Source organism: Aulonocara stuartgranti (assembly GCF_965226115.1).
Source record: "Aulonocara stuartgranti genome assembly, chromosome: 8".
Classification (NCBI taxonomy): Eukaryota; Metazoa; Chordata; class Actinopteri; order Cichliformes; family Cichlidae; genus Aulonocara; species Aulonocara stuartgranti.
In genome coordinates, this window is record NC_138959.1 from 31,660,759 (window position 1) to 31,683,441 (window position 22,683).

The window sequence follows — 22,683 nt, forward strand, 5'->3', positions numbered from 1 at the left end:
TTTGTTATAATGACTAACTACTCCTGACATTCTTGAGATGTTAGCTCTTCATACAACGAAGTTATAGTGGGATACAAATCATATCAGGCTGATCCTGCCACGATTTGTTCCCTCTGTGTAAATCACGGACAAACAGTCTCCCACATTGCTGATTTTTAGTTCACAAACACTTCTTATTATGACGCATTACTCCTGAAACTTTAGAGGATTTAGCTCTTTATATAGTAAAGTTACAGGAGAATAAAAATAGTTATCAGCCAAAATGTTAATGGTTTGTTAAAATAATCCCCAAGCTCAGCTGTGTGACAGCATGGAGCTGGCATACAAGATCCCAGGACAGAACAGCACTGAGGATGAGGGACGTAGCTCATCAGCATCTGTGACAGCCCACTGCCATCAGTTATTCTGGGAGAACTCGAGAGTCCGTGGACATACACGTGTTGGAGGCCTGGGCCCTGATCAGTATGGTGGCCACGCTGGTGCTTGGGTCCAGTGAACAGCAGCACTGTTGTTACTGCAGCCCTGTGGTCACCACGGTGCTTCAGGGCTCATTGATTCTTTTTAGACTCACTCATCTGTCAGATCGCTTTAAACTACAGTCACCATCGTTCACAGCACTTCATCAGCTTCACATTCAAAGTTGTTTAAAATGACCAGCTAAGCTAACAGGCATGTGTAGGACAGTGAGATTAAAGAATATGTTGACAAAAGAAACCAAACTCATTCCTGGAACTATTTCAGAAAGCATCGAGTCAGTGGCCGAGCCCCCTGCAGTGCAACGTGAAACTTTTTAATGACAGCAGTGTTGAAGCAACAAACTAATGTGGAGATGAAATCCAGGAACACGTTTTTCCTGTTCACGCAGCGCCCGTGGATCCACACATAGTTACAGTGTGGAGTCATGGAAGGAGCTGAGAATGTGTCATTGTTGTTCACTGTTTCACGCTCTTCCTGTGAAGATGCTGACAAGTCAGGTCCTGTTGTGGCTGCTGCAGAGCGAAGCCCTGACACAAAGGAGCAGAGTGAGGGAGAACGGGGGAAGACGAGGAGGATGTGCCCTGAATAGAAATGGTCACGCCGAGCTGTGCGCACACAGTGACTTTGCAGTTTAGCAGCTAGCTCGTAGTTAGCAAATTGTCTGCATACGCTCACAATGGGGTGTAATCTGGGTCAAGATGGTGCACTGAAGGAGCCGGGCTAGATGTAATCCCAGGGCGGGACATCCTGGAGTCCAAATCCCTTCAGACTGTGTCGTGTTGTGTAACGTGGTCGCGTTGTCTTCACATTTGTAATGCCACACAAGCAAAACAGTGGCATGAGTGTGATTGTTGGTTTTTGTTGGTGCAACCTCACAGTGTGCATGTCAGAGCTGCATGTGATGCTGCGCCGGGCTCTGGCACAGCTTTACTCAGGACCTGGATGGTTTTGGAGACACAGCGTAGCTGCAGCTCTGCAGGTCGCAGTCACACGCAGCAGTGTTTTTATTGTGTCCACAAAGTTGCAAACATCAGTGTGATCAGAGAGGACACACACACAGACCTGTTTTTTTCTAGGTCACTGTCCGGTGCAGCGTGGAGTGCTGTATTGTTGGGATGGTTGTTGCTATGGTTACATGAATAGTGAGTCTGGCCCCAGCACCGACCACATTCATTGTTGTTAAACTGCAGAATGCTTGTCACTGATTGGCCCTCTGTGTCTGCAGTAAATAAACATGGATGAGATCGTCATAGCTGGAATATCGGGCCGCCTGCCTGAGTCCAGCAACCTGGAGGAATTCTGGGAAAACCTCATCAATGGTGTGGATATGGTAACAGAGGACAACCGGCGATGGACACCAGGTAAAAGCTTCCCTTCGGTTTCTATGTAACATATTTACTGAGCTGAGTTTCTCGTCAAAGACTAATATTTTATACCTCCTGCACTGTGCAGCAGTGTTGGTGCCTCTGCAGGCTGAGCTGAGTTTAGCTGCTTTGACATATTTGAAGGTAAAATAATGAATGTGAGTCATCAGGAACAGAGGATGGAGCAGATTTAACCAACAGCTTGGTTTATTTACTTTAGTTGATTCATCTGATCGCTGCCAGTGTCACTTCAGTTTATTCCACTTCCTGTTAAAAAGTAAAGTTTTTTTTAATCATCATCATATGGATTTAACTTCATGGTTTCATTTTTTGTTATCCAAGTTTTACTGGTGATTCCTAACTGGTGTGATCATAAACCTGCTGTGTGCTTTTGCCTGCTTCCTGTGAGCTGCACACAGGCAGTAATAAGCACTCAGATGTCCTCTGTCGCTCTCTGTGCTGGAAAAGGGAAACGTCCTCGTGAGGATTTTCCTCCCCTCTTTGGCTCAGTCTGGTCTCACAGCATCGTGTTTGGTGCTCAGTGTGAGCAGTGGCTGTGGACCGTGTGTGGGGTCCTGCTGCTGTAACATTGTGCTGTTTGCAGGTCTGTACGGTCTTCCAAAGAGGAACGGGAAACTCAAAGACATCAGCCACTTCGACGCAGCCTTCTTTGGAGTCCATCCCAAACAGGCCAACAGCATGGACCCGCAGCTGCGCCTCATGCTGGAGATCGCCTACGAGGCTATTGTAGATGGAGGTGAGAGCAAACGAGTGGTGAGCTGAGGTTTAGTTTGCAGTTGGGGGAAAGACGACATGTGAGTGAAAATGAAATGTTGTGCTGCAGGACTGAATCCAGCCACGCTGCGCGGCAGCAAAACAGGCGTGTACATCGGTGTGAGCGGCTCCGAGGCGGGCGAAGCATTCAGCAGAGATCCAGAGGAGCTCCTGGGCTACAGCATGACGGGCTGCCAGCGCGGCATGTTGGCCAATAGACTGTCCTACTTCTTCGACTTCAGCGGTACGTGCACGCAGCGCTGCTCAGCACGTGTGTGTTTGCAGTGCTGTCGGCGTGATCCAGTGTGAGACACACACTCAGGTTTAGGTGGACGCTCTGCTGCAGCTCAGGATCACCTTTGATCTTAGAGTAGCAAAGGAGTCTGCAGATCAGTGACGTGCAGTAGTGTTTGTGTCGACAGGCAGGACGTAAACGTGCAGAGAGCACGCACGCTGCAGCAGCTGGACTGCTTTGAATGAACGATCTGGGCTCTGATTTTATTCGTCCACTGAATTGTTGCTGATATATTTTGTGTGTTTTTACTCTGTTTCTCGCTCTGTGCCGTAGTGGTTTCCTCAGCATACCACAGCTCGGACGATCAGATGGGCGGCTCCGTATGTGGCGCCCGGCTCTAACCCTGCTGCCTTTGTTCTCCAGGCCCCAGCACTGCCATAGACACGGCGTGCTCCTCCAGCCTGCTGGCTCTAGAAAACGCCTTCCACGCCATCCGGCAGGGCCACTGTGACGCTGCTTTAGTTGGGGGAGTGAACCTGCTTCTCAAGCCGAACACTTCAGTGCAGTTCATGAAGCTGGGCATGCTCAGTCCAGAGGGGACCTGCAAGTCATTTGATGCTTCAGGTAAAACATCACCTGGTCTACACGTGACATCACAGAGTTTCTGTTTGGGAGCGATGGGGAGGAGCCGCTCCTCCACCGGCTGCCGGCACATTTAATCTTTCTGTGTTACATTTACTTTGACATTTCTTGACTAACTCAATGACGTAGAACGTTTTTTGTCTCAGCTTTAACTGTCTTCAATGTGTGACATACATGCGAGCGTGCTGCAGGGTTAAAGCGTCACGTTTGTGTTGTCAGGAAATGGATACTGCCGCTCGGAGGCAGCGGTGGCAGTGCTGCTGACCAAACGACCGGCGGCTAGAAGAGTGTATGCCACAGTGATCAACGCAGGCAACAACACAGACGGATACAAAGAGCAAGGTAAGGAGGTCCAGGGGAGCACTGGAAGTCACGGCCGATCGGAGAAATGGTTTTGTTTACCGGTTTTCTGTGACGTGCTCACGCAGGGGTGACGTTTCCGTCTGGTGAGATGCAGCAGAGGCTGGTTCGTTCACTCTACCAGGAGGCCAGCGTGTCTCCAGAGCAGGTGGAGTACATCGAAGCCCACGGCACCGGGACAAAGGTCAGTGCAGCCGTCAGGTGTGTCGGCACAGAGAGGCGCTCTTACTAACCAGATCCACCGTATTTAACCTCTGCTCTGTCCACGCAGGTCGGCGACCCACAGGAAGTGAATGGCATCGTCAGCGTTTTCTGCGAGTCAAAGCGAGAGCCTCTGCTGATTGGCTCCACCAAGTCCAACATGGGTCATCCAGAGCCGGCCTCTGGGCTGGCTGCCCTGGCAAAGGTTTGAAACCACAGTCGTCTTCTAATGTTCTCACTGAGACCGTGTGACGTTGGAAACATCCAATCAGCTGACAGACGGTACACACAGATCACGAACACACTGTGTCCTGTATGCAGTCATCGCCGGGTGGAGCCACACCCACCCAAACACACCTCCTCCACTCTTCCTTTAGTGGCGTCTCAGAGAAATAAAAATGCTTCCAAATATTCTGAAGTGCTGCTTAGTAGAAATCTGGAGCTGTGGCCTCTTTTATGATGAGCTCTGTGTTAACCCTTTGAAGCCAGTCGGAGCGGGCACGCTCTTTTTTGCGTAACTATTTTTAAATCCCGGTAGCACTGCAACCACGTAAGCTAGCACAATAATTTGTTTTGCATATGAATCAGGAGGAGTTGTACTTACATCTGATGCCATCAGCTTGTCCTCGGTCACGGTTTCCTTCCACATAAAGTTTTGCAAAAACTGCATAAAAAGCCCTTGCAAGAACAAAAACATAATATTCCAGAAACACGCTTTGCCGATCCGATCAGCTGTTTGTAACACTTCCTACATTGAAACAGACGTCAGCGCGAACGATCGCATGTCCGCCATTTCCTGTCCGAAATTGGAAGTGACGTCATTTTCGCGGAAAATGTAGTTTTTTACTTGTAGGCCTTATAAACCTATACTGGTGTTTGCATAAGTCATGTTTGACTTGATGCTTTCCTGAATAGTTTCTGGGAAGCTTAGAACTTGAATTCCACAGCTGGAAATAGTTTATTTTGATGCACCTGCTGTTTTCTTTGCAAATTTGCATCATAGGATTGTTTTTGTTTTTCCTGCAGTATATAAAAATTGCTGCATCTCAAAAATAAAACTATGAAGACACTCAAAATAAGTTTCCTGTTGTTGTAAACTATTTTTTGCAACTTTTTAGTATTTAGAGTTTTGAGGGATAAGCCTCTTAAATTTCTCCAAGTAGAAATATATGTAAAAAAACAAAAACGATTTTCAATTTTTTTTTGTAGTTTATTGCACTTTTTTGCAATTGATGTAGTTACTATGGACTTAATGCATACATATTATTACAATTTGGGCTATAACAGTTGTATTGATGTATAGCAACTTGAAATGCTCCCAAAATTGGCACTACAGCATGTAAAAAAATAATATAAGCTCTGGCGGACTTGGTTCTATGGTCGGTCTTAAAGGGTTAAACTGGAATCATGAGTCATTATTTGCTTTAAACCGCTGCTCATGTGTTTGATGCGACGTGCAGGTGCTGCTCTCTCTGGAGCGAGGAGTCTGGGCCCCCAACCTGCACTTCCTCCATCCTAACCCTGACATCCCCGCCCTCACCGACGGTCGGGTTCGCGTCGTCGATCGGCCCGTTCCCGTCCGAGGAGGCATCGTAGGGATCAACTCCTTTGGATTCGGAGGTTCCAACGTTCACGTCATCCTTCGTCCGGCTGAGAAAACGGCCGCCTCGGCTTCACCCGGGAAGCTTCCCAGAATGCTTCAGGCCTGCGGGCGCACAGAGACGGCGGTGAGCTCCGTCCTGCAGAAGGGGAAGGAACACGCTGCGGACGACGCCTTCCTGTCTCTGCTGAACGAAGTGTCAGGAGCGCCCGCCGCCAGCATGCCCTACAGAGGTTTCGCTCTGATTGGCTCTCAGAGCGACGTCATGGAAGTGCAGCAGGTGCCGGGCGCCGCCAGGCCTCTGTGGTACGTTTGTTCAGGTGAGTCGCTGCACGCAGTCAGAAGTATGAGACGCTTCACATGATACAAAGATGTTTGGACAGATTTGGGGTGAACGATGAGATCGATGGAGGAACGAGAACGTAACAGGAGTGACGTTGAGTCGCTGAGAGCACGCTGTTACTAAGCAACCATCAGCTGGGCAACATGAAAGTTTGTTTCCAGTTTATTTAGAAGGGTTTGAACACAGCTGCGATGCAGAGCTGCACGCACCTACCTCATATACCAACGTGTTGCTACACGCTGTCTGTAATGCAGGTATGGGGACGCAGTGGGCCGGGATGGGCCGCAGTCTCATGCAGCTGCCAGACTTCAGAGACTCCATTCTGCGGTCCGATGCGGCGCTGAAGGAGACGGGGCTGGTGGTGTCTCGTCTGCTCATGGAGGCTCAGGAGAACACGTTCGAAGACACCGTTCACGCCTTCGTTGGCCTGGCTGCAGTACAGGTACAGCGATGCAGCGATGCTGCTTCACAGAGAGAAAAGGGAAGAATGTCAACACTCGTTCGTTTTCAAAGCTTCGAGTCGAGCACAGATCCATGTGTACCACTCAGTTTATAGAAGACGTCAGCACAAACATTTATTTATGACCCGACCAATCACTGTGCCCCTGCTTTAACTAACACCTGCGTGGAAACGTCTCACTCTGTGGAAACGAGTGTTTAGTCTGAGCTCACAGTGAGGAAGAGTTATTGGGTGTTTTTTACCTCTCAGCTGGAAAAGGTTGAGAGGAGCTTCAAATCGATACCTTAGCTCTATCTACTGAAAATGTCAGAGGAGTTTGGATCTCAGTGACCCCGACCTCAACATCAGGGGTCAGAGGTCAAGCGTTGTGAAAATCTTGTGAATGCATTGCACAGTCGAGCCACATTAGACCGGAGAGCACCAGAAAGAGCCTGCAGCGATCTGTGGGCACGAGGAGGAGGAGCATAAACATGCAGTGGCCTTCTATGGCTGCTGAGTTCACAGGTGGACGATGACTCAGACTGCCAGAGCAATCGTCGTGTTTTTTCTCCTTACAGATCGCTCAGATCGATCTGCTCACCAAGCTGGGTCTGCAGCCCGATGGCATCGTGGGGCACTCGGTGGGGGAGCTAGCCTGTGGCTATGCTGACCGCTCCCTGAGTCACAGCGAGGCCCTCCTGGCTGCGTACTGGAGAGGCCGCTGCATCAAGGAGGCCAGCCTTCCTCCAGGAGGCATGGCTGCAGTGGGTGAGAGCGCGTCTTCTTTTAACAGATGGGACTCAGTGTTGTGTTCAGGGCTCTGATTCTGCAGGGTCGGACGCCATGTTTGAGCTTTGTGCTTCCTGTGTGTTGCAGGGCTGACCTGGGAGGAGTGCATCGCTCAGTGTCCTCAGGGGGTGGTTCCAGCCTGCCACAACGCTGAGGACACGGTCACCATCTCCGGCCCTCAGGTCACTTTCCTGGTTCTTCTAGCAGCTTGAATTTCTTTTTCTGCTGGTTGGTTCAGTTTGAGTTATGGCACCAAATCAAGGTGCTTGCATACAGCACGTCTCTGTTTTACCTGAGCTTCATGTATCATATGACACACGTGATCGCCGTGACGCTCTCACTTATTTATAGCCAAACACAGTGAACTCATTGTTCCATCAGTCCAGATGAGTGACAGCTCAGTGTGTTTTAAACTATGGAAGCTGTGTCCTGCTGTACAGCTGTGGTCCCAGATGTTTGAACATGTGCCACGTTTGATTTTTAGGAAGCAGTCAGTGCCTTTGTGTCCGAGCTCAAACAACAAGGAGTGTTTGCAAAGGAAGTGCGCAGTGCCGGGGTGGCGTTTCACTCCTACTACATGGCCTCCATCGCTCCAGCCCTGCTCGCAGCTCTGAAGAAGGTATGTAGCGCCGCACGTCCCATCCATGCTCGGTCCTGTCAGTAGAAGCAGGGCTCACACATCAGCGTGCCAGGCGCCAACACTGTCACAGGAAACCTGGTGCAGACTGCTGTGCTGAATATTAATGAGCTGCCATCCTGTCACTGCAGGTGATCAAAGAGCCAAAGAAGCGTTCGGCGCGCTGGGTGAGCACCAGCATCCCTCAGTCTGAGTGGGACTCTGCTTTGGCTCTGCACAGCTCGGCTGAATACCACGTCAACAACCTCGTGAGCCCCGTGCTGTTCCAGGAGGGCCTGAGCCTGGTGCCCGAAAACGCTGTGGTGCTGGAAATAGCTCCGCATGCTCTGCTGCAGGTTTGCTACCAGTGCTGTCCACACATGTGGGGCTGCTTCCTGTGTGTGTCTGTGTGTGTCAGCCTCAACACACAGCGTTCAGCAGCTGTTGCTGTCTGAAGCTCAGAAACACTGATTTATCAAAGCTTTTTTTCCACACACACCTGTCCAGATGTTACTGGGTGATGTACTTTACAGGGACACTAGCCTGAATAGGTGGTGTTACCGTTGGAAACCAGGGCTGTAAAGCGTTTCACTCGCTGCTGTGACTGAAGCGTTGACTTCTTCACACAGGCCATCCTGAAGCGCAGCCTGAAGCCCACGTGTTCAGTCGTCCCCCTGATGAAGAGAGGTCACACCAACAACCTCGAGTTTTTCCTCTCGAACGTCGGGAGGATCTTCATGAACGGGTGAGGAGAGCCTCCCTCATTGGCTGTTTGACTGTGACAGCTGCTCACTCACACCACTCTCTGCCTTTAGCATCAACGTGGACGCCAACGCCCTGTGCCCCGCTGTGACCTACCCTGTGCCGGTTGGTACTCCAATGATCTCGCCCTTGGTGCAGTGGGACCACGCCCAGACGTGGGATATCCCTAAAGCGGAACACTTCCTGTCGGGCTCGGGAGGCTCTGGTTCTGCGGCGGTGTATAACATTGGTAAGAAGTGCGCTCGCAGTGTTTCCATCGCAGTGAAAACGTTTTTCTGATTTGGTTTAACGTCGCGTCATTGATGTAACAGACGTCAGCCCAGAGTCTGCAGACCACTATCTCATTGGACACAGCATCGATGGGCGTGTCCTCTACCCGGCAACTGGTTACCTGGTGCTGGCCTGGCGCACCTTGGTGAGGAGTCTAGGGGTTGTCATGGAAACGACGCCCGTAACCTTTGAGGATGTGACTATCCACAGGGCCACCATTCTGTCAAACGGCAGTAAGTATGGGAGGCGTGGCTTGTTAATGGCTTGAACCACGATCACATGACCTCGTCGAGCAGGTGAGGTCATGTGATCGGCCCAGTGCCTATCCTGTCAGTCCCACTTTAACCAGTAAGAGATGATGTGGAGGCGGTGAGATTGTTACAGCTTTGTAAGACCTGCCGAGCGTCTTAGTTACGCCACACTGACGATTTCACACGTTTAAATCCCTGAACTCACTGCGTGATTGGATGATGAAAATCCTCGATGCTCGTTATTGGCTGCCATGCTTCGTTTAACACGCCGGCGCTCTGCGGTGCACAGACGTGTTAACACACGTCAAACGAGGATTTTGTAACATTTTTCAGATTGAAAGTGAAATAATATCAAATATTGGTATTAATGTTTGAAAATCATCCTTCCTTCCTTGCTTCCTTGCTTCCACCTTGTATTAAATTCAGAAACCTTCAAGGAGACGGACGTACATCTTTGTTTCGGTTGCATATCGATGTTATTCTAGTTGAATTTGACCTTTGAGATAATTTTACAGATGTTGTCTCACTGTGTCACATGAGGGTTAGACGCTGCTCACACAGCAGCTCAGTCTGATTTTCTTCTGAATAATTATTTTTCCTCATTAATAAGACAAAAGTATTTTGTTTCCTCGATGACTCGACGGAGTCACTGACAGACGACTTCATTACTAAAATAATCAACAGCAACATCTTTTACATTTAATTGGTTTATTGTGAAAAACTCTGATTTTGATAAGTGCATTATTATTGTTATTGTTATTGTTACAGTGGATGAAGCTGTTGACTGTTTATCACAGGTGCGGTCCAGTTGGAGGTGCGTCTCATGCCCGCCACCAGCAGGTTCGAGGTTTCGGAGAATGGGAGCCTGACTGTCAGCGGTACGTCTTTGCATCAGCACACAGGCTGAGCTGCTGATGAAGATCCCAAAGTTTACACATCATTTACATTTGTCGCTGAAAATCACACAACATTATATCCACAAACATATTGTTTATTATTTAGTGCAGTGTCGTTTAAACGGGTTTCCCGTGTCGCTCGGCTGCTGATTGGTTCAGCACAGGCCGGCTGTAGCTCAGGTCACATGACACCGAGCTGCATCCATCAGGCTGAGGTGAAGCTCTGTGACCAGAGCAAGAAAACCTCAGAGGTCTGTTAGTTGTTCCAGCGACAGAGTAAAACTCGTCTGCAGACTTTTGACTTTCAGTATGAACTCGTGAATATTCAGAATCGCTGGTTTTCAGGTAAGGTGAGCATCCTGGAGGATTCGGCACTCGATTCATTCAACGGTGAGATCAGCCGGGAAGCTGCCGACAGGAGCGACGCCTCGATGAAGCTTATCGCACACGAGATCTACAAGGAGCTCAGACTGCGAGGCTACGACTATGGAAAAACCTTTCAGGGCATCTTGGAGTCAAACACAGCAGGTACGCTGGAGCTGTGGCTTATTGTCCTGCTGGGACATAAAAGGACATGATTCTAGTTACACTCAGATAAATGTTGGTAGGACTGTTTTTCTAATAATCTGATTGGCTGTTTCTAGGAGACCGTGGGAAGCTGGAATGGACAGGAAACTGGGTGACGTTTCTGGACACCATGTTGCAGATGATCGTCTTGGGGCTGCCGGGTGGAGGTTTGCGTTTGCCGACCAGAATCCGCTCCGTGTGCGTCCATCCTGCTGCACACCTGGAAAAAGTCAGCGAGCACGCTGAAGGAAAGCAAGGTGTGTTTGCCTCCCTCACTTCAGATCAGCAGCAGTGATCCTCCTGATCGTTACTTAGCGGTTTGTGGCTGTCATGTCAACATGATGTGACCGTTTTATGTGTAAAACACCGGCTGCTGTTCGCTCTCAGCGTTTGGTCCCCTTCAGCTCGATGTTTGACTCTGTTTGATTCCTGCAGCGGTTGATGTCCACGTAAGCCGTTACCTTGACAACATCACTGCTGGTGGAGTCCAGATCTGTGGCCTGCACGCCACAGTAGCCCCTCGCCGGCAGCAGCTGCAGAGCCCGCCCACACTGGAGGAGTTCCTGTTTGTTCCTGATGTGGAGACGGACTGCCTTACAGCCAATGGGAAGCTGGCAGAGCAGCTGAGGCTTTGCAAAGGTACAGACAATCTCTCCATCACTCACATGCAGTAAACATATGAGTGATAACTGGATCAAAATAATGTTTGCACGTGTGATCTGATGTAAACTGTGTGAGGAGACGGACATGATGGGATTGTCTGGTTGTTCGCATCTTTCTCCCTGTATGTATTTAAGAGCTGTTACCTGTTAGACTTGTTTTGATCTCCTTGTGAGGAGATGACGAACATCAAACCAAACATCGTGCTAAAGTCCGTCTTCTCTCCTGTCCTCCGTGTCCAGTTTTGATCCACACACTGCAGCAGAAGCTGGCCCCTCATGGTGTCAAGCTCTCCATCCCGGGGTTACAGGGGGGCTCTGATGCACCTCCTCCCAGCGGTGAGCCTTCTGAGCCCAGCCTGCTGCGGCTGCTAACCCTGCTCTGTGGCCTCGAGTTCAATGGGAACCTCCACTCTGAGCTGGAGCAGGTGGTGCAGAAGGAGCGGCTGTGCCTGCTTAAAGACGACCTGCTCCAGGGTCTGCTGGTCGACGACGCCCTGAGACATTGCCTCGACATCACGGTGGAAAACAGCACACCTGGCAGGATCAAAGTGTTGGAGGTAAGACTCTCAAACAGCTGGATTTAGCTGGATTATTTCCACACACTCATCATTTTCGCGCCTCTGACTCCTGCAGGCTCTCTCAGACGACGGCCAGCTCTTCTCTCGCGTCGTGCCCCTGCTCAACATCCAGCCCATGCTCCGTGTGGACTACACTGCGACTGCGGCCAGTCTGGAGCTTCTGGCCCCCCACCAGGCTCCCCTGGAGGAGCTCGGTGTCGCTGCGGCTCAGTGGGATCCTCTGACCGGCCCAGCTGCTGGAGACGTTGCTGTGGGGGCGGACCTGGTGCTGTGTAACCATGCATGGGGTCCAGTGAAGACAGAGCCCAGGCTGCTGGTAGCAAATCTGGCATCTGGAGCCAAAGAAAGTGGGTTTGTTCTCCTCCACACGCTGCTGAAGGGGGAGACTGTGGGGGAGGCTGTGGCCTTCCTGTCCAGCACTGCTCAGAGCAGCAGCCAGCAGGGACTCCTCACACAGGTGTGTTTAAACAGAACATTTTTCCACCCTGCTGTGACGTGCTGTCAGCTGAGTTTTGATTATTCTGATCTTGTTGGAAGGCTGAGTGGGAGGAAGTGCTCTCAGAGGCTTCTCTTAACCTGGTGGCTGTCAGGAAGTCTTTCTACGGCTCCGCCCTCTTTCTGTGTCGCCGTCAGTCTGTGAGTAAACAGCCGGTTTTCCTGCCTGTGGACAGCAAAGACTATCAGTGGGTGGAAACGCTCAAGGTCAGTCCCACTTTCGTCTCCCTGTCTGTCGTTGTCCCTGAACACTCACAGCTCGCTCATCGGGCTCGTCTGATTGGCTGTTTTCTCTGTGTTTTCTCTGTGTTATCATAAAGTATATATGAGAGAGATTTGAGCTGTTTAAAAGTCTAACTGTGGGGACTCTGCTCTGCAGCAGGAAGTGATGTCAGAGTCCTCAGACCATCCAGTGTGGCTGACTGCTTCTCAGCCAGAGTGTGGGATTGTGGGAATGGTCAACTGTTTACGGCAAGAGCCTGGTGGCAACCGGATACGGTACGACATCGTTAACAGCTCGTTGTTCTCACACTGCAGCTTTTATGTAGAAAGGATCACACCAAGACTTTCAGTCAGGATTTAGAGTCTTACTGATGATCACACATGTGCCAGAGCACAGGTTTCTAATAGACTCAGCACAAGTGTAATCAGTGAGGCTTCCTCAGACGTTAACACTTCATTGTACAGTGGAAACATAGTGGATCCTTTCTGTTGCTTATATTTCTGTGTAAAGTCAGTTTTTCCCACAGGCCTCAGATAGAGGCTCAAACCTCTGAGGACTCGTCCTCTGCTTTCAGACCAGCTAAAGTCTGTCACGCTCAGTCTGCCCTGGTTCAACACTTTGGGTTCACTGTTGTATTATTCATGTGTTACTGCAGGACCAACGTGTCTTTATGCCTGTTTGTGTTTCTTCTCTCGCTTTGCCACCAGCTGTGTGTTTGTGTCCAACCTAAACGAGTCTTCAGCAGCACCAGACCTCCAGCAGGATCACCAGTCCATCCAGTCAGTACTGCAGAAGGATCTGGTCATGAACGTGTTCAGGGACGGACGCTGGGGCACCTTCAGACACCAGCTCATCACTCATGGTTCGACTGGCACTCATACGTGTATTTAAGGAGGCGAATGAGCTGCAGATGGTCACGTGTCAGGATCCACTCATGTTTGGTCCAGGTCACTTTACATGTCTCGGCCTGCGCTCTAAACGTATGGAGGACGCACTTCCTATGAATGACATCACAAACATAAAGAATAAGAATGACGTTGTTATTTACACGTCATTCTTACAGTTCTGTTTCAAGACGCTGCAACACAGAGTTGAGATTCAGCTGCACTTTTACAAAAATGAATCCGTAAAATCTGCAAAACTGTAATTTTACATGGAACAAACAGTCGTCAGAATGACTTTTAATTGTAGAGCTGTGCTCTCTCACAAAGCTCTGTAAGGCGCCCCTGCTGCAGGTGTTTGAACCCAGCAGTGAGTTAGACAGTACTGCCTCCTTCCCTCTTGGTTCCCGCGCTCACTGAGGCTTGTCTGCTTGCTGTTTCAGATGTAAATGAAGCGCCGACCGAAGCCGCTTACGTCAACGTGCTGACACGCGGCGACCTGTCGTCTCTGCGCTGGATCGCGTCCCCGCTTCGCCACTTTGTGAGCAGCAGCCCTGCTGTGCAGCTGTGCCACGTCTACTACAGCTCGCTCAACTTCAGAGACATCATGCTGGCTACTGGCAAGCTGCCGCCCGACGCCATCCCAGGTAGTGTGTCTGTACACACCAAGTAATGCCACACTCTGCTGGGTCGTAGTGTGTGATGCTGTTGTTGAACATTCACAGTCACATGACAAACCTTTTCCATTTGTTATTTGTTATAAAGGGGACCAGGCTTTAAAGCAGTGCATGCTGGGTATGGAGTTTTCTGGTCGCGACCCCAGCGGGCGTCGTGTGATGGGGCTGTTGCCTGCCAAAGGCCTGGCAACGGTCGTGGACGCTGACAGAAGGTTCCTCTGGGAGGTTCCCCACAGCTGGTCAGTGTGCGGAGAACTCTGAACGTTCTCAGCAGCTTTAACATGAACATTAAAATACAAGAAATCTTTTTTTTAATCATCAGCAGCCTTCAGAGAAGCTCACCTGATGCCAGTAGTTACTAGTTTAACTGGCAGTGGTCTTCAGTCTGTTTGCACACATGAAGCTGTTTGTGCTGAAAGTTGAAACTAAACGCGTGATCAGAAACTTTGTATCAACTCTGCAGATACACAGTAACAGCACGTCCTACACATCTGTAACACAAAGATCCAGACTCCTGCTGATATGGTGACGTGTGTGTGTCCGTGTTTTAGATAAAAGAATCACTGTATGAATGTGTGTGTGAATGAGCAGACAGGCGTTGTGTACGTGCTCGATTATTAAGTGAGACAGTCTTCAGTGTCCAAGCCTGAAGGCGGAGCACTGACACAGGATTCATTTATTCATTAGTCTCATTCATGAAGCTGCTGCTGTGCAGTTTCTCCAGCATACAGCACAGTTACATCCTGCTACATAAACCACACACTTATTGTGTTGTGTGTGTGTTCAGGACACTGGAGCAAGCAGCTTCTGTGCCAGTGGTTTATGCCACAGCGTATTACTCCCTGGTAGTGCGTGGCAGATTACGCCCTGGAGAGACCGTGCTCATCCACTCGGGGTCAGGAGGCGTGGGCCAGGCTGCCATCGCCATAGCGCTCAGTAAGAAGTGCAGAGTGTTCACTACAGTCGGTGAGTATGTAACACTCGCACACAGACTCACAGTAACAACTCTTATTATAGATTCTTTTAAAGCCTCTTGCTAATAAGTTGTAATTATATCTCATGTCTTTTTACCCCAACTTTGGGGGCGGGGCCTCTTGTCTAGGCTCAATGGAGAAGCGGACGTACCTGCAGAAGAGATTCCCTCAGCTATCAGCAGAGGCTTTCGCCAACTCCAGAGATACTTCCTTTGAACGGCACATTCTGCTCCACACACAAGGCAAAGGTAGCTGCTCAGTGCTTCAGGGGACGATTGACATGACATCAGATATCTTGGATTAGCAGTCAGCAATCATTCCCTGTGCTCTGCTGCAGGGATGGAAGACCATTCTTCCAAACAATATTCCCTGAGTATTGATATACATTAGTATAAATGGCACTTACAGGTTACTCCAGCCTTTGAACACAGTCGTATTCCAAGAGCAGAGTAGCTGCTGTGAGTGGCTGATGAAAGCTGGGCCTGCAAAGCTGCTCGGGGCCCTGGCTTGAGTAGGCAGGCGAGATATGTGAAGGCCAGAGGCAGTGCCCCCACCCGTCGGCTCCATCCAGGCTCTGCACCGCCTTATGGATCATACTCAAAGGATCAGAGACTGGACTGTTTGAACAGAGAGCCGGTCCAGACTTCCTGTGTCGAGGTCCTGGATCCAAAGACGGACATTAAGTCCAGAATCTCTCGTCTTTCTTTCAGTAGTAATTTTCCCCGTCCGGTCACAGTGCTGCTGCTCAGCAGCTCTCACTGTAAACTCATTGGTGAAATGTGCATCATGCACCGGTGCCAGTGTGTTTCCTCCCAGTGCTGCATCGATGACTGTGTGTGCTTCTGTGTGAGCACTGGTGCTGTTCGTGGTTGTCAGCTCCGCCTCCTCTAACATGTTTGATGTTTCCTCTGGGACTTTAAAGCCGGTGTGGAACACGGCACGTGTACTGCAGACACTTTGTTCCATGTTGAGGAACCCAAGAATGTCCTGGAACAAGACTTGTGCACACAAAGCTTTAGCAGGTTTTTGAGTTTAACAAGTAACAGTTGTGTGAACTGAGTAATCCCCACTCAGTTATTCTTCCATGTTATACACTGACTGTATGTGACGTCGTGTTTGCTGCGTGTGTTTCAGGCGTGGATGTGGTGCTGAATTCTCTGGCCGAGGAGAAGCTGCAGGCCAGTGTTCGCTGCCTCGCTCGACACGGACGATTCCTGGAGATCGGCAAATATGACCTTTCCAACAACACTCCTCTGGGTCAGTAGATCTGGTGTTTATTGACAACAGGATAGATAAATATATAAACATGTTTTATTAGCTTTTTAAAGGTTCCTGCAGGTGTTAACCAGAGTTTTGTTGTCATAAATGATTCTTGAAGCCTTGACAAACGCTGTCACGTTGCTGTGATTCCTTCAGGCATGGCGTTATTCCTTAAGAATGTGGCTTTCCATGGTATCCTGCTGGATGCTCTCTTTGAAGAGGGCAACCAAGAGTGGGAGGAGGTGTCCCAGTGTTTGCAGCAGGGCATTGTGGGAGGAGTAGTTCAGCCTCTGAGAACCACAGTGTTCGATAAGGACCAAGTGGAACAAGCATTCAGATACATGGCTCAGGGCAAGCACATCGGCAAGGTCCTGGTTCAGGTGAGTGAGGTGTTTGTACTGGACCTGCCCATCCCTACATGCATGTGGTTGGTATGTTACTGTGACTGCAGAGTGGCTGGACTGCTGCTTATCTTCTGACCAGCTTTTCTTTTCTCACAGGTCCGTTGTGAGGAGCAGGGAGCAGCTGTACAGGCTGCTTCCCCTCTGTCTCTGCCAGCTATCTGTCGCACCTTCTGCCACTCGTCCCACTCCTACATTATAACTGGGGGGCTCGGGGGGTTTGGTTTGGAGCTTGCTCAGTGGCTGGTGGAGAGGGGAGCCCACAAACTGGTGCTGACTTCTAGATCAGGCGTGAGAAACGGTAATGCACGATGACACGGTGCTCCTACTGATGTGCACAGCCAAGTCCTGCATCAGTGCTGATGTGACTCATCTTACAGCTTCACTGTTGAACTGTCTTCAGGTTACCAGGCGAAGCGGGTGCAGGACTGGCAGAATCAGGGTGTGGAGGTGTTTGTGTCCACCAGTGATGTCGGCACACTGAAAGGAACAGAGCAACTGATTGCTGAGGCCTGTGCCATGGGTGCAGTGGGTGGTGTCTTTCACCTAGCCATGGTCAGATTCCCTTTAGTTATTTATATGTGTCACCTTGGAAAAATCATGTTTCACAGGTTTTATGGTCCTTCCTAAATTTGGACTACATATATCTGGTTCGTGCACTTTGGCTGCTGCAGCTGTCACTGAGCTGAGCCCTCCATACTTTTGCTCTTCAGTGTCACTAACTAACCGTGGGGGGGTAACTGCCCCTCCCAGAAACAAGCCGTGGATGTGTTAGAGGCAGCAGTGACTTTTTACAGCGAGCAGGGGAGAGTGCTACCTTTCATGTGTGTACCAGTGCTAGTACCTAACAGTAGCTTTCTTTCTTTACTTTTATTTTGAAACAATACATTTTATTTTCTAAAGTAACTTCTCAGTCAAGACGGTTTGTTTACATTTACGACGTCTTCCACCTTCCAGCAGGCGCCTCACTCGCTGTCTAATGCTGACGTTGCTGTCAGTGTTTGGATCCTGCATTATTACTGCATTATTACTGCATTATTACTGCATACTAGAATGATGGTCAGATCCCTTTGTTGGACTTCAATAGCTGCAGTGTCACATGACATGCAACGAAAACAAAAGCAAGAACGATGCTAACGATGTCGACTCAAGTTTCTCAATTATCAGATGCTAACATGCTAACAGCTAAACTACTGCCAGTTAACGTTTAAAGTGACCGTTTGTTGATGTTTGTTTGCATTCAGGTGTTGAAAGACGGTATGTTGGAGAATTTAACTCCTCAGCTTTATCTCGAAGTTAACAAACCTAAAAATGACGGCACCATCAACCTGGACAGGTAAGTTAGAAGAGTGGCTCCTCCCTCTGTGTGTCACTGGGCACCATCATGAGCTGACCTCTGGATGTTTCCATCCCCTCTCTAGAGTAACAAGGAAACTGTGTCCAGAGCTCAGACACTTTGTGGCCTTCTCTTCAGTCAGCTGTGGCCGTGGCAACGCTGGCCAAAGTAATTATGGCTACGCCAACTCTGCGATGGAGCGCGTGTGTGAGAAGCGCCACTATGATGGCCTGCCTGGACTTGCAGTCCAGTGGGGTGCCATTGGTGATGTTGGGGTGGTTCTAGAGACCATGGGTGGGAATGACGTTGTGATCGGTGGCACCCTCCCGCAGCGCATGGCCTCCTGTCTGGAAGTGCTGGACTTCTTCCTGTGCCAGCAGCACCCAGTGGTGTCCAGCTTTGTGCTGGCGGAGAGGACGGTCGTAAAGAGTGAAGCAGGAAACCGGAAAGACTTGGTGGACGCTGTAGCTCACATTCTAGGTAAGAGTCAGGTTATACCAAACTAGCGTTCATAAAGGTGTTATATAAGAAAAGACCGCCGTCCAGAGTCGCTTTGGTGATCTTTGAGGTTACTTTGTATCACAGACATCGACTCATTTCTTCGTTGTTTTTAACTTCTTCTCACTCACAGGTGTGCGGGATGTCAGCAGTCTGAATGCTGACACCTCATTGGCTGATTTGGGTCTGGACTCTTTGATGGGCGTTGAGGTTCGCCAGACTCTGGAACGCGACTATGACATCGTCATGGCCATGAGGGATATCCGCCAGCTCACCATTAACAAGTTGCGAGAGCTGGCCAATAGCAAGCCAGAAGGACAAAGCGGTATGAAGAGCTGCTTTTTAAATGCAGAAAGATCTTTGAAAAGGTTTCAGGTTGTAAAAAAGCACTTATGTATTTGTTTAAATCGAGCTGTTAAGACTCTTGTTAATATGAAATGTGTTATCATGTGTACAAACATAACTGAGTACATCTCCACACACCACAGCTAAGAAGGACGGCGTTCGCTCTGTGTTGGAGTCTGATCTGACCAAGCTGATGGTCAGCCCCAGCAGCCCTACTGTGATGTCACTGAACAAGGTGAAGAGCCAGGACGGGCCGCTGTTCCTGGTACATCCCATCGAGGGCTCCATCGCAGCCTTTAAGACGCTTGCTTCTAAGCTCAGCGTGCCTTGCTACGGCTTGCAGTGCACCAAAGGTTTGTTATACTTTAAAGACAATGAAAATACCGAGTCCTGCACAACAGACAGGAGCTACTGTGCACTTTGCATTTGGAAAGGAAATATGCAGAGTCGTTTATGAAACGTGTGCAGACTCAGGTGGATGCAGTCAGGAACAGTTTGTAGACTTCAGTCAGTATTTGGTGTGTCCGCCTTCTTCAGCACAGCCTCGACTCTGAGGAAGCTTTTTGTGATTGAAGTCAATCAAATCTAGAATCCTTCAGGACGTCCACAGCTCAGCAGGATCCCACACTGCTGGGTCCAGGTCCGGGTCCGGGTTCTGGGCTGATAGTGTTGCAGTGTGTCTGCGGATGGAAACGGACTCCATTATTGACGTCACTCATGGAATTAATTCCTTTATTGATTCTTATCGGCTCCACTGTGAGAGAACAGTCAAACACTTTCATTATGAATCAGTTATATGATGTCAAATGTTTGTGCATGTTGGAGGTGTGATCAGTGTTTGGGTCATGGGTGTACTCTGTTACATACTGCATTACTTTTTAGAAGTGTTCTATCTTAATTACTCCCAAGACAAAGTAATTAGTTACTTGTCTATTAGTTACTTGTTACAGTGCTTTCTTTGTGAAGCGCGCTGTCTCATAATTACATTTCACAATATAAACCTGCAGTCACACAAACACACTGTGTGTTTGTGCTGGTACCGTAGAAACATGATCAGAGGCGACCGCTCGACTGATCATCACCACCTCTGTTACCTGCTGAAGCTCAGCTTCCTCATCGCTCTGAGCTCTAGCTTGGAGCTAGCATGCTGTCCTTTTGTGCAATAAACATAAAAGTAATATTCATATCCAGCTTTAGACTGCGCCACTACAATTCGTCCTGATTGTAGCACAAGTGGAACCAATAAGCAGGATTCATTGGCAAGCAGACAACCAGTTCCAAGGAGTTGAACTACTGGGAAGAACCAGTGCGATGCATTTTGTGGTACGCGTCGTGGTAGCTAGCTCCTGCTAGGATTTAGGACAGACCTGAGGCTGATGAGAAGGATCTGGGTGTTGCAGGGCCGTCCTGGCTGACACGGCGCTGCGTGAAGCTCTGGGATGCTGCCTCTGGACTGGCACACTGGGGTGGTGGTTCCCCTGTTTAAAGACCTAGACCTGAGCGTGTGCTCCAACTGTCACACTCCTCAGCTTCCTCTATGCCAGGGTGTGTCTGTCAGTCAGGCCTCTGATTCAGGAGGAAGCAGTTTGTGTCCTGGTCATGATCACTGGAGCAGCTCGTTATCCTCTCGACTGCAGGGTCTGTGGGAGTTTGCACAACCAGTCTACATGTGGTTTGTGAGGCTTCCTACTTTTGTAGGATCTTCTTCTTACAGTACAAAGAGCCTTTGCTGCAGCTGTTGTTGTGTTTTGGCGCCTCATGGATAACTTTTCATGTCGTTTGAGTTTCAGGCTCGTTGGTGTTGCTGAGCTGTGTGCATCGTCGGTGTGGGTTTGTCAGCATAATGGGGCTCATATTAAAATGACTTTACAGTCACAGAGAAAAACTTTAAAACACAAAATCAACACTTTGAACCATCGTCATCAAATGATGAGTGTGCGTCCTCACCAGGTGTCACAATCATGTGTATCAAAACGTGTGTAACTGTTAAACAGCAAAATGTGTTGAAGCTGAAAGTCTGACTGTTCAAAGGTGAAACTGCAAACACTTGTACATGTACAGCTCCCTCCATAGTGGCCTGAGGAAAACCAAAGACCTGATGTGATTTCATGTTTTCTTTGTTTCACAGTTTAAAAGTTTGTGGTTCTGTTCTCAGACCTTTGTCACTCACATGTTGTGCATCAGCTGTTTATGTCACTGTGCAGCTAAACTAACTCCCCTCGTGTGTTTCCTTTGCAGCTGCTCCTCTGGATAGCATTGAGTCCCTGGCTGCCTACTACGTGAGCTGCGTCAGGCAGGTGCAGCCGGACGGCCCGTACAGAGTCGCTGGATATTCTTTTGGTGCCTGTGTAGCATTTGAAATGTGCTCTCAGCTGCAGACCCAGAATCAGCCTGTGGAGTTCCTGTTTCTCTTTGATGGCTCACATTCATATGTGGCGGCGTACACACAGGTCAGAGAAACACTCGCGCATCTTTATTTCATGTAATCAAAACATATTACGTAGGGCTGCTCAATTAATCGAATTTTAATCACGATTACGATCTGGGCTTTCAACGATCATTAAAAATGACTGAGCCGATTATTGGCCCCTCCCTCATTTATCCGCAACACCTTAAAGGCCGGTCCGTGAAAATATTGTCGGGCATAAACCGTCCGTGGCGCAAAAAAGGTTGGAGACTGCTGATTAAGAGGACCCGAGGGAAGCTCGGAAAGCTAAGCAGAAGTTATTTGGAGAGGAGAGTGACTGCCGCTGGTTGAAAAGAGAGGTAAAAAAAACTTCAGTGGTGTTGCACACTATTTTATATTATTTTTTAAAGTCATTGTTCAATACATTGTTATTGTTAACCCTTTAAAGCCGTCAGAGCAGCACGCTCCATTTTGTGTAACTATTTTTAAATCCCTGTAGAACCTGAACCGTGTAAGCTAGCGCAATAATTTGTTTTGCATATGAAACTTACATCTTATGCCATCAGCTTGTCCTCGGTCACGGTTTCCTTCCACATAAATTGCATAAAAAGCTCTTGCAGGAACAAAAACATAATATTCCAGAAACACGCTTTGCCGATCCGATCAGCTGTTCGTAACACTTCCCACAGTGAAACAGACGTCAGCGCGAACTATCACATGTCCGCCATTTCCTGCCCGAAACCGGAAGTGACGTCATTTTCGTGGAAAATGTAGTTTTTTTTACTTGTAGGCCTTAAAAGCCTATACTGGTCATGTTTGACTTTTCTGAATAGTTTCTGGGATGCTTAGAACTCGAATTCCACAGCTGGAAATAGTTTATTTTGATGCACCTGCTGTTTTCTTTGCAAATTTGCATCATAGGATTGTTTTTGTTTTTCCTGCAGTATATAAAAATTGCTGTATCTCCAAAATAAAACTATGAGGACACTCAAAATAAATTTCCTGTGGTGGGAAACTATTTTTTGCAACTTTTTTGTATTTAAAGTTTTGAGAGATAAACCTCTTAAATTTCTCCAAGTAGAAATATATGTAAAAAAACAAAAACAATTTTCAATTTTTTTGTAGTTTATTGCACTTTTTTGCAATTAATGTAGTTACTATGGACTTAATGCATACATATTATTAAAATATGGGCTATAACAGTTGTATAGCAACTTGAAATGCTCCCACAAATGGCACTACAGCATGTAAAAAAATAATATAAGCTCTGGCGGACTTGGTTCTATGGTAGGTCTTAAAGGGTTAAATAAATATCGTCAAATAATCGCGATCTCAATTTCAGTGAAAATAATCGTGATTA

At 48.6% G+C, this 22,683-nt stretch overlaps 1 protein-coding gene across 2 annotated transcripts in view; it reads left to right on the plus strand.

Annotated features, from left to right (window-relative positions):
* Nucleotides 1–22,683, plus strand: part of fasn (fatty acid synthase) — a 29,202-nt gene that overhangs the window by 519 nt on the left and 6,000 nt on the right. The window contains exons 2-39 of one of the 2 annotated variants that reach the window (XM_082545412.1): nt 1,703–1,838; nt 2,446–2,598; nt 2,686–2,859; nt 3,274–3,474; nt 3,712–3,834; nt 3,921–4,036; nt 4,124–4,258; nt 5,514–5,973; nt 6,251–6,438; nt 7,014–7,203; nt 7,312–7,406; nt 7,709–7,843; nt 7,993–8,196; nt 8,470–8,585; nt 8,656–8,831; nt 8,914–9,105; nt 9,921–10,001; nt 10,365–10,547; nt 10,664–10,843; nt 11,022–11,225; nt 11,489–11,805; nt 11,882–12,283; nt 12,364–12,528; nt 12,701–12,819; nt 13,252–13,406; nt 13,869–14,072; nt 14,191–14,341; nt 14,890–15,068; nt 15,205–15,324; nt 16,211–16,333; nt 16,493–16,716; nt 16,837–17,038; nt 17,141–17,292; nt 17,982–18,073; nt 18,159–18,553; nt 18,705–18,896; nt 19,060–19,269; nt 21,155–21,366. In XM_082545412.1, the coding sequence (XP_082401538.1) occupies nt 1,712–1,838; nt 2,446–2,598; nt 2,686–2,859; nt 3,274–3,474; nt 3,712–3,834; nt 3,921–4,036; nt 4,124–4,258; nt 5,514–5,973; nt 6,251–6,438; nt 7,014–7,203; nt 7,312–7,406; nt 7,709–7,843; nt 7,993–8,196; nt 8,470–8,585; nt 8,656–8,831; nt 8,914–9,105; nt 9,921–10,001; nt 10,365–10,547; nt 10,664–10,843; nt 11,022–11,225; nt 11,489–11,805; nt 11,882–12,283; nt 12,364–12,528; nt 12,701–12,819; nt 13,252–13,406; nt 13,869–14,072; nt 14,191–14,341; nt 14,890–15,068; nt 15,205–15,324; nt 16,211–16,333; nt 16,493–16,716; nt 16,837–17,038; nt 17,141–17,292; nt 17,982–18,073; nt 18,159–18,553; nt 18,705–18,896; nt 19,060–19,269; nt 21,155–21,366 (7,047 nt within the window). In that variant the 5' untranslated portion in view covers nt 1,703–1,711. The remainder of the gene's footprint in view (nt 1–1,702; nt 1,839–2,445; nt 2,599–2,685; nt 2,860–3,273; nt 3,475–3,711; nt 3,835–3,920; nt 4,037–4,123; nt 4,259–5,513; nt 5,974–6,250; nt 6,439–7,013; nt 7,204–7,311; nt 7,407–7,708; nt 7,844–7,992; nt 8,197–8,469; nt 8,586–8,655; nt 8,832–8,913; nt 9,106–9,920; nt 10,002–10,364; nt 10,548–10,663; nt 10,844–11,021; nt 11,226–11,488; nt 11,806–11,881; nt 12,284–12,363; nt 12,529–12,700; nt 12,820–13,251; nt 13,407–13,868; nt 14,073–14,190; nt 14,342–14,889; nt 15,069–15,204; nt 15,325–16,210; nt 16,334–16,492; nt 16,717–16,836; nt 17,039–17,140; nt 17,293–17,981; nt 18,074–18,158; nt 18,554–18,704; nt 18,897–19,059; nt 19,270–21,154; nt 21,367–22,683) is intronic. The other variant, XM_082545413.1, reaches the window with a different exon arrangement.